The sequence below is a fragment of the Saccostrea cucullata genome, unplaced genomic scaffold (genome assembly GCF_032062105.1).
Source record: "Saccostrea cucullata isolate Sc308-1 unplaced genomic scaffold, CSIRO_AGI_Scuc_v1 ctg371, whole genome shotgun sequence".
NCBI lineage: Eukaryota > Metazoa > Mollusca > Bivalvia > Ostreida > Ostreidae > Saccostrea > Saccostrea cuccullata.
The window spans coordinates 71,870-83,064 of record NW_026923589.1 but is presented as its reverse complement, the minus strand read 5'-3'; the positions used below and the strand labels follow the sequence as shown (position 1 = coordinate 83,064).

At 36.3% G+C, this 11,195-nt stretch overlaps 2 protein-coding genes across 2 annotated transcripts; both read left to right on the top strand.

The window, feature by feature from the left end:
* The first annotated feature begins 2,541 nt into the window (after positions 1–2,541).
* On the top strand, positions 2,542–4,810 carry LOC134264441 (flavin reductase (NADPH)-like). The gene is made up of 4 exons (XM_062746738.1): positions 2,542–2,733; positions 3,143–3,350; positions 3,492–3,656; positions 4,135–4,810. Exons 1-4 carry the CDS (start codon positions 2,599–2,601, stop codon positions 4,287–4,289), a joined length of 663 nt encoding a protein of 220 aa, XP_062602722.1. The 5' UTR covers positions 2,542–2,598; the 3' UTR covers positions 4,290–4,810.
* Positions 4,811–6,914: 2,104 nt separating this feature from the next.
* LOC134264440 (uncharacterized) lies at positions 6,915–11,195 on the top strand. Its single transcript, XM_062746737.1, is given in 5 exon segments — positions 6,915–7,076; positions 9,606–9,695; positions 9,698–9,824; positions 10,020–10,184; positions 10,879–11,195. Coding segments are annotated over 5 exon segments (672 nt in total). The 5' UTR covers positions 6,915–6,941; the 3' UTR covers positions 11,034–11,195.

The following is an 11,195-nucleotide window of genomic DNA, read 5'->3' as shown; positions in this document are numbered from 1 at the left end:
ATGTACTTTCTTTTTTGCCCCATGACCCTTAATTGGTCAATAAAAGAATTGAATTGTCAAGCGAAATTCACCTGTGATATGAAAGCCCCAACCTCTCACCAGAGGGTGTTTTACGCTCCGCTTTGATGAAAGCCAGGTAGCATCAACTGTTATGGCCAAGGTTAGCGGTCGGATTTTTTTTTTTGGGGGGGGGGGGGTTAGTAATGAATAATGAGTAACCGAGGTACATTGTGAGGTACGTTGAGAATAATCTCAAGAAACTCATTGTAAGGTACCTGATCATAAATATAGACTTTTTCTCATTGAGCACAATGTTAGGGGCCAAACTCCATACAGTGTCGATTCTCCGGGACTACTTTCCCTACGAATATGGAGTTGTAGCGTAACGTAATACTGAGCTGTTTGGAGCTTGGTTAGGGGCGGATAATGCAAAACCTAAAACCTTCGCTACTGACGTATTCTGTCCGGGGGGGGGGGGGGGGGGGGGGGTATATAGGAATGTGCGAGTGCTTGTGATAATAATGTGCACTGGCGGATTTAGGATGGCGTAGGAGGCGCACGCCCCATAAAATTTTCAAAGTATGACATGACTCACTAATATTAATACCATGGTTTATCTTTATTCTTAATGGTCAATTAATAAATGGATTTTTTTTAAATGACCAAGTATCAGTTTTCTTTAAAATCAAGTCTGAAAACTTTGCATTCCCTAGGCATTCTTTTTTTTTTTTTTGTGGTCTAACCATTGTTTAAATAATTGCTTTTCTTTTTTTTTTCAAGTAGATTTTTAAGAGAATATTTAACCAATATCAGTATTCTTATACCCCCCGCTTGAAAAGTGGGAGGGTATATAGTAATCGGTATGTCCGTCCGTCCGTCTGTTACGCTTTGGGGTAGTGTCCCATCTCTTATCCGCAACTCCTCTCATACCACTGAAGGAAATTTAATGAAACTTTCACAGAATCTTCATTACATATTGCCATTGTGCACCTCCTATTTTACTTTTTGATCTGACATATATTTTGGATTTTCCAGAGCAAAACTTGGACGCTGCCATTATATTCATATGGGAGGCGGGGGGTATTATTTAGTGAGCCCATTGCTCACAGTACCTCTAGTTGTGCCTGGTTTTACCTTTAAAATACACGAAAACCTTGGAGCCTAAGAGGGCTTCCCCTCAATGCGGCTCCCATACCCCCTGGCTGAACGAAGTCATCAACGACCCAATCATAAATCCTGTGTCCGCCTGTGATGCAGGCACGTAGCAACAGGGAGGGGGGGGGGCTGGTCCCCCCACTTTTTTTCCAACATTACCTTTACTACTGAAAATGTTCATTGAAAGGTTGGTTTGCCCCCCCCCCTCCCCACTTCTTACCACAGTAAAGTGATATCAAGAAAATGTAGTACATGTATTGTATGGGGGAAAAATTGGAAGTGAAAGAAGTTGGCTTGAAAAAAGTTGGTCACTAACATCCCCCCCGGCACGAAATAGGATTTGTGAGTTTGGGCAATTTCCTTTTTTTTTCGCTTGTCAACTTTTATAGGTAAGTAAAAGCAAATTCTGTTGCTGCCCCCCCCCCCCCACTTTAAAAAACGATGCTACGTGCCTGTGATGTGAAACATCTTAAAGCTATATCTTTCGTTTAAAACATGCTATTTGAAATTTAATGGCCCTATGAAAAGAATTATATGGATATGTTAAGGTTATATTCTATAATTTAGAAGATTTACAAAATAAAACCCTCTCTCTGATACTAGTATTGGTCAGCAGTATGGTGCAGGAGACCATAATTTTAAACTCATTTTAATCCAAAACATTTTAATCCGAAACATTATTTTTTCATTTTCTTTTGATAATTATCAGTAATTATCAGTAAGTTAATTAGTGAAAATTAACTGTGTTATCAAAATATTTCTTTACTTAATTTTGTATTTTTCAAAAATATATTTTTTTTTATCAGTATTATATGGCTTTTACATGTAAGCAATTATTTCAAGTTATGAACCATGTGTAAATTGATTAATATAAGTATGTACATGTACTAAGAATATGCTGAAACTACTTTTAATCACACATTTTTTAATCCGAAACATTATTTTTTATTTTCTTTTGATAATTATCAATAAGTTAATTAGTAAAAATTAAGTGTGTTAGCTAAATGTATCATGGCTAAGACATATGAAACTTATTTCTGAAAAGGTAAGCAATACTTTATATTATTTTTCACTTTAATCTAATCTCATACTTACATACTTGTTGACAGTTGTAGATGAACATTAATATTGGGACTTTTTAATTTTATTTTTATAAGTTTTTTTTAAATTTTTTTTCACTAACTTCACTGGTTAGCATGGAAAAGAGCCGGTTTTCTTATTCAATAGGAGGAGTGGTTTTCAGCGGCGATTTTAATGTGCTACGTTATTTTCAAAATACATATTAAGGAGTGGTGGGCAGTTGCCCAGCCCTCCAACCCGCCACTGTAAAATTCATTCAATTGCAATACAACTATAATTTTGACCCTGCCTTTTCCCCATAGACGATTCACCTTTGTAAAAAGATAGATAAGCAATACAAAACATTGGCCGTATACGTGAACGATGAAAATCTCTGTGTTGGGTGCTACCGGTCCGTCAGGGTTACAGACAGTGTTAGAAGCCCTGGAGAGGGGGTACAGTGTCGTGGCCCTGGTGAGAAACCCCGATAAACTGACCGTCAAGGACGACAAACTACAGGTAAAATAGATCATCGGATACTTCTTAACGGAAGGTGTCAGAGAGTGAGAAGGGGGGGGGGTGGTAAGCAAACAGTCCTACTTCTATAGTGTCTTTGATTTCAAAATAAATCCAGAAATGAATGATATTACGTGTAATGAAATGATCAATAATGAACATGATGAAAGGATCAATTTATTTTTAAAAGAAAAGTTACAGAAAGGAATATTTTTTTCTTTTATTGTAATTTTGTATATGTCATGTATGTTTATGTCATCGATGATGCAACTTTTTCGACTCTATCAAGCAGTTTTATTAAATTCTTACATCTCTCTCTCTCTCTCTCTCTCTCTCTCTCTCTCTCTCTCTCTCTCTCTCTCTCTCTCTCTCTCTCTCCATGAGTTAAACTGACACACCTTTCTCTCTGTAGGTATGTAAGGTGGATATCTTTAAGGAGGATGAGCTGGCCCCTCACATTAAGGGCTCGGATGCTGTCGTGTCATGCCTGGGAGGATCTGCCTCCTTGTTTGGTTGGACTAAATGTACCCTCTACACAGACTCCGCCAAAAGTATAGTCGGGGCGATGAGGAAGTCGGGGGTCAAGCGTCTGATAGCGATGTCCGCCTGGGGTAGTGCAGGTACTGAAGTATAGTCCTGAGGGGAGGGGATTATACACACCATAATAAACTAAACGTCCCTGTTTGTATTTATAACTAGATGAAATTCATGACTACAAAATTAGATTTCTATACACTTTAATCATTTATTACGATTTTTAGTGACAGATGGCGAGCCGTTCATTATAAGATGGATACTAAGGCCGCTGTTTATCGGAAACTTACTGACGAATCTCGGAGAAATGGAGGATTATCTGAACAAAGAATGTCCAGATATCGACTACACTTCTGTTAGACCACCAGGGCTTAGTAACCAACCCAGTACAGGTAATGTCAGGATACAAGATAGCGAGAGATTTTATATTAAATTTATATAATTTATCACCGACAAAAATTATACCGTTTGTACAATAGTGGCAGCTTTTCACATGTATATATTTCATGGTATGCGTATTATATATAGACTTTTTTACATCAATGCAACCGATCTAGAGCCCCACCCTGGGATATTCAGAGTTAATAAAATTAACACACGTTTATTTGTTAGGTAACCCAAAATTATGACCTATGACCACATCTTATCGGACAATATAGCCCCCTCGTGATAAAAGCGATAAAGTTTGACATTTATATGAAAGATAATTCAATTGTCCCCCCCCCCCCCAAAAAAAATCCGTCGCATTTTACGTGTAGAATTTTTATGGGACGTTTTATCCTTCTCCCCCATCCCGGCCACGCTAGAAAAAATTCTGGATCCCAGCTTCCGAAATGAATGGATAATATCCTTCTATAATTAATATTGCAGGACGAACCGTACGAGCTGAAAACGGCCGTCAATTTCTGGAGAACAGTGAAACACAAATCTCCCGACGTGATGTGGCCAAATATCTACTGGATATTATCAACGACTCCTCAGTGTACAAAGCTTGTGTCGCTATTGGGTATGACAAGAAAAAGTGATAGCAGTTTCCATTGACTGACCATAGAACCTCAATTTCCTACGTGTGCCTTGTACATGAATATACCTGTCATTCATATAACACATACTTGGAAAGCATCTTTTGTTGAATAAGACATTGGTCTACCAACGCTCATCAAAATTATAATTGCTTATCTGGTTTAGGTCAAAGGTTACGTAAAGGTCATATACCTGTAGTTAATATGATAAAAAAATACATGTATAGTAAACAAATACGGAACTGTATTTTTGAGGATTAAAATTGAGTGAGATTGAATTATCCCTCCAAAAATGGATCTCTTATTGGAATAGAATCCTGGAAATGGAGTCATTTTTCAAGCAGTGGACTTTAAAGGAAATGTAAACCTAAGATAGATTAAATACATGTACTCGTATGTACTACACAACGATCTTTGACGAGAAAAATTTGGATTTTAAGAGTGTTCGGCAACATTTTGAACTCACATAATTTTTTTTAAGTCTTTCATAAAGTATGCAGTTTGATATTATTAAATTATATCTTTTTTGAAGATTCAATTTAAAAAAAATAAAAAATGTTTTAAGTTATTGCTTTAGTGTTTTATGTGACGCATCAAAACGACTTGCTTGGATTTGGGGTTTTATAATGATGAGAAGACCTTACAAGCATATTAATTTCCCAGTTTAAATCAAACCATTAATTGATGTAGAAGGAAATGGGGTACGGTGGGAGGTGCAAAATTTTGTAAATATCTGATTTCATGAAAAGACCAGTCAGACTACGACATTAGGGACACCCTATACAATGCTATATATGTACAGTGACGCAATAGAGAGAAGGGATAGATCATTGCAAATTATAAAACGTATCATTTTTTTAATAGAAAATGGGACACGACTTCAAACTACGCATTAACAATGTCTTACATGATACTTAAAGTCTCAGAAATAAATTTTTAAAAAGGAAACACGTAACCATGCACTTGGATCGAGGGGTTAATTGTGCATTAAAGAAAAATTCACCTTGTTTATTACTCCGTATTTAAATGTTAATATCTAATGTTCTTTTTTATTTAAAATTTATAGACAATAAATCTATTTTAATAAAGCGAATGAATCTAAATTTTAAAAAAAATAAATGCAAAATTTGGGCTCAAATTTCAGAAAGTTGCAGTTTTGAAGCAGAAAAGTTCAGAAGACTGTTTTCATAACTATTTTTAATCCCTCAGTCAGGATATTTTCAATCATCTTTTTTAAATCAAAATTAAAGGAAATGGTGAACCAAGGAAATTACCCTTTAATCTCCATCGCCCTTTTGTTGGCATTCTCATGTGTACTAATTGCGCCCTTTCATAAACAGACCTACTTATGTATAATATGATGCAGAATTTTAAAAAAAAAAGTACTATATGAAAAAAGAAATCTCCTGATTTGGCCTTCAATTTCACATTCAGACATACCAACCACACGCGTTTGACGAATTAACACTTTTTTGTACGTTGTTTCGCTACATATGTATTTCTTTATATTCGAAAACAAAGTCGTCACTGATCTAGAATCGAACACATCTCTGTTTCATATTTGGACACTTTACTAGAAAATTTATTGACAAAGAGATAAGCTTACCTTTCTTTATCATCAACTTCTATTATTTATGTACATCAACTACATATATGGAGTTCGATATGCAAGAGCAAGCTCTAAAAACAGACACGTTTTTGACAAATAAGTTGGTGACACTAAGATATCAACAGTCAACAATTTATAAATTCTATGGTCGATTCATTGACATTGTTAGCACATAGCAATTGCTACCTATCAACGAGGTTTACTCGTCTATTGCACCATCCAACAGGTCTCTGATGATGTTTAGAGTAATCTCTGTTGAGATTCTGCTAGACTAGATATTTGGACTGACGCCGTCGCAGAATCTCTGGACGACCATTAATAGTTCACGTCTGGAAATTAGGCTCCAAATTCGGTCGACTATAGCAAGAATTATTCACTTAGACCACACTGCCGTTCGATTCACTTAAGTCATTTAGTTGTTTATTTGACTCTCTGTCACTATTATTTCTACATATCTAAGCGTTTAGGCATGTAAATCCCAACATAAAAATATTCACTGTTATCTGCGTTCGAAATATGGCTCCCATGACGAAATTGTTTACCTCCTCGAATAAAAGAGTTCCTATAGTCTGTTTTTACCCTATGTGATTCTGAACCAAGTCTACTGTGGCTATTGAACATCACATAGGGTAAAAACAGACTACTCGTTATCTCCATATTTCCTTCTTGTAAAGAGTAGGTATATAATTATGAAGGAAATTAGTAATAAACTAATACTAGTATACAGATTTGCATAGAGGAGAAGTAGTCAATGTCAATGTAGTGTTTGAAAGTTAACAAGATTTCATGAAGTAGGGCTAAAACAAATTTTTAAGCATTGCATTATTTTAACTACCAACACTGTAGAATTATCCCCAGATCAACTGACAGAGGATTCATATGGGAGCTATATCTAGCATTAAATACAAATGCAGATGAATTTAAGACTTCAGAAAGATGAGTTAATTAATGTATAAATATTGCACCTTTTGTACCCCCATAGATCTGTTATTTATCTATCTCGAGCGTAGAGATCTTTAGTGATTATGTAATATGTAAGAAAAACGATGAAAATCTCTGTTTTGGGTGCTACTGGCCCGTCAGGGTTACAGACAGTGTTAGAAGCCCTGGAGAGAGGGTACAGTGTCGTGGCCCTGGTGAGAAACCCGGATAAACTGACCATCAAGGACGATAAACTACAGGTAAAACAAGCAAATTCAAAGAATTGTGGTCCCCCGCTTTCGGTGTCTTTGTGGGTGAGATGTTATTTTTATGACATATTGTGTGTAATATGAACATCCTATTATATGTCATTTATTTAGAAGAATGAAAACCCTAATCCTGACCGTTAAAAAGTTATGGCCAAAGTAAAAAAAAAATTAAAAGTAGGTCAACTCCAAGGTCAAGGTCAAAGGGTCAAGTTGTTGATATCCAATGAAAGGTTTTGCCACAAGAATTTTGTGACATGTGTGAAGTATGAAAGTCCTAGCCCTTACTGTTCAAAAGTTATGGTCAAGGTTAAAGTTTTTTCATAAGAACGTAAATCTTTAAGGTCAAGGTCAAAAGGTCAAAGTTGTTGGTATCCAATGAAATGTCTTGCCACAAAGAATACATATGTGAAATATAAAATCCTAGTATCCACTGTTAAAAAGTTGTGACCAAAGTTAAAGTTATTCTAATGTAGTTAAAACTCCAGGGTCAAGGTCAAAGGGTAAAAGTTATTGGTATCCAATGAAAGGTCTTCTCTAAGGATTACATAAGTGAAGTACGAAAGCCCTAGTCCTCACCGTTCAAAAGTTATGGTCAAGGTTAAAGTTTTTTCATAAGTATGTAAATCTCCAAGGTCAAGGTCAAAAGGCCAAGGTTGTTGTTATCCAATGAAAGGACTTGCCACAAACAATACATATGTTAAATATAAAAGTCCGAGTACCTACTATTCAAAAGTTATGGCCAAAGTAAAAGTTTGGAATTTTTGTGTAAAAGTGGGTCAAACTCCAAGGTCAAGGTCAAAAGGTCAAATTTGGTGGTACCCAAAGAAAGGTCTTGTCGCAAGGAATACACATGTGAAATATGAAAGTCATAGCTCCACTAAATCAAAAGTTATGGGCAAGGTTAAAGTTTTTGTGACGGACAGACTGACGGACAGACGAATGAGATTTAATGTCCCCTCGCTTTCGCGAAAGCGGGGGACAATTAGGTCACATAATTGATAAAGTCCCTGCAGTTTTCAAACTTAAACTGGGCGTGGGTGGATTTTTATTGTCAGAAATCTACAAAAGGCGAAATATGCATATCTTTATACGAATGAGTGTGTATAGCGTTAATTTTTATGCCCCCGTAAACGAAGTTTCGGTGGTATATAGTTTCTGTTCTGTCCGTCCGTATAGCTGCATGTTTGTCAGAAAATCTTTGACCATTACTTTTGACTGAGTGGGACTATGAATTTCATATTTCACAGGTGTATTCCATTAGACAAGACCTCTCTTTGGGGCTACCAAATATGACCTTTTGACCTTGACCTTGGAGTTTGACACACTTTTACATCAATTATCCAAAATTTTTCTTTGGCCATAACTTTTGAACGGTTGGTACTAGGACTTTCAAACTTCACATCCTTGTGACAAGACCTTCCATCGGATATCAACAACTTTGACCCTGGAGTTTGGCCTACTTTAAAAAACATTACTTGGCCATATCTTTTGAACGGTTGGTGCTGGGACTTTCAAACTTCACATGTGTAATCCTTGTGACAAGACCTTTCACTGGATTGAACTTTGGCTCTTTGACCTTGGAGTTTGCCCTACTTCTTAAAAATTTAGAATTGGCCATAACTTTTGAATGGTTAGGGCTGGGGCTTTCGTACTTCCACTATGTAATTTTTGAGACAAGGTCTTTCTTTAGAAACCAACAACCTTGACCCTTTGACCTTTACCCAGGAATTTGACCTACCTTCAAACCGTAATCCCTGCCCATAACCTTTGAACAGATGGTGCAAGGGTTTTATATTTCACATTTGTCTTTCTTGTGAGAAGACCTAGCTTATTTGGGGTATCAATATGTTTGATTTGCATTTAAGAACATTTAACCTTCGCTATGTTGCCGTACTCTAGCCGAGTTTCATATTGTTTTTCATATGATAACGACCTCAGAAAAATGTGAGTAAAATCTATAATTAATTCGGTTGAATTTATAACAACCCGTGTCTTCTCTTCGAGAACCGCTCAGTTTGATTTATAACCGAGAGAAGGAAACATGTGGCCGGGCTAGGTAAAACCATAAGTTCCAGAGAAGTGTATTAAAATATATTATGTATTTACTGTATCAAACATATTACAGTAACTGTTCTCTAGTCCAGAATGATAAGTGTACTAATGTATACCTCATTTGTTTGTCTTTCAGGACTGATAAACCCATTCGAACCTAATCTATGCATAGAATCTGCAAATTCTGATTTAAACAAAATTGACGAAACCCTGTAATCACAACTTATTTGTCGGTAACTTGCCTTGATTAAAATAAAAGATCTTACTCAGAACGTGCTTTTGCATACCTAATTAACTGAGAGATATAAACACTCTCTGCAGAAGATATTGAGTATAATATAGCATCACTTTTGTAATCTTCATTAGAACTTTTTTATTTTATCGTGAGCAACCTTAGATCCACTACCGATCCTATTTTGAAAGTACTTAGAACTAGCAATGACCAAACACTTACATTTTTTCTCTCAGGTATGTAAAGTAGACATCTTTAAGGAGGATGAATTGGTTCCACATTTTGGAGGATGTGACGCTGTTGTATCGTGTTTAGGGGAGGGGGGTCCGGTGGGGGATCTTTGTTCGGGAGGAACAAATGTACCCTGTACACGGACTCCATCAGGAGTATAGTGGGAGCAATGAGGAAATCGGGAGTGAAGCGTCTAATAGCCATGTCATCCTGGGGTAGTGCAGGTATGATCAATATATAGGACAAAGAAAACGATTCTTTTTGTTTTTAGTCCTTATATGAGAAGTTTAACAAAACGGTTATGGATTTCTTTAACTTTAAAAAGGCTTCTTTAATTTCAACCCCCCTTCTCTATCTATCCTTTGTCCGGTCTTCCCTCCTTTATGTGAGCTTGTTTGAATTGTGGATTCTCTTCACAGTTACAGAGGGCGAACCTTTTCTTATGAAATGGGTTCTACGGCGGCTGTTAATCGGAGAAATACTGGAAAATATTGGAGAAATGGAGGACTATTTAAATCAGGAGTGTCAAGATATAAACTTCACTACCGTCCGACTGCCATGGCTTTCTAACGGACCTAGTACAGGTATTGTTAAAATGTTTGGAAATAGGTAAGTTTATGATGGCGATACGTTTAAGATGATGATAACGAACAGTGATCGGTCTAAAAAATTCTATAAACAATACAAAGGTGAAAAGAGGGCATAAACACAGACCTCTGAAATTCCAGGACTGGGATCAGGTGCCTAGGAGGAGTAAGCTTCCTGTTGACCGATCACATCCGCCCTGAGCCCTGTGTATTAATCAGGTAGACAGAACTTTTCCTAGTGAAATCAGTATAAAACAATGGGCTAATAATTGGTATCAAACAAGTCAGCCAAAATTCCACCCAATGATGAGTTATATTTGCTAACAAGATCATTATATAACGACCATAGAATTTACGAAATACCGACTTTGATCAAGGTTGTTGAAATCCTTGTAACTTCAACTTATCAGCAAGTAGCATGCTTCGCATTAAAAATTATTCGAGTTTGAGACTATAATACTAGCGTTTATTTTGTTTGTTTGTTGTTTACATCCCTCTCGAGAATACTGTATTGAATTTTGACTCTGCTTGGCATATATACATGTACAATGTTCTTCATCCTGATTTTGCGTTCTGTATAGCAGAAGGAAAATATGATGTCTCTTATTTGAAAAAGTCACACTACTTTCAAAATGTTTTCATCTCTCGATACAGTGCATGCTTGCATACATTTTTTTTTCTTTTATATCAGAGAAACCAATTCAAGCAGAAAACGGCCGTCAATATCTGGAGAACAGTGAAACACAGATCTCCCGACGAGATGTGGCCAAATATCTACTGGATATTATCAACGACTCCTCAGTGTATAAAGCTTGTGTCGCTATTGGTTATGACAAGAAAAAGTGACCAGAGTTATTTGTACCCAGAGTTTCGAGTAGTGCCAAGAATATTTTTAATATGGATTTGAATTTTGTTGATTGTGCCTTATCGCATTTTCCTGCAAAATTACTTGTATAATATTGGTACAATTTTCTTTGAATTTTGACATATATAAAATATGAGTTGATT

Excerpts from the sequence above, each read along its gene's own strand:
- LOC134264441 (XM_062746738.1), top strand. The coding sequence starts at position 2,599 with ATGAAAATCTCTGTGTTGGGTGCTACCGGTCCGTCAGGGTTACAGACA. Across the intron at positions 2,734-3,142 it reads TCAAGGACGACAAACTACAG|GTATGTAAGGTGGATATCTT; the intron begins GTAAAATAGATC and ends TTCTCTCTGTAG. Across the intron at positions 3,657-4,134 it reads TAGTAACCAACCCAGTACAG|GACGAACCGTACGAGCTGAA; the intron begins GTAATGTCAGGA and ends TTAATATTGCAG.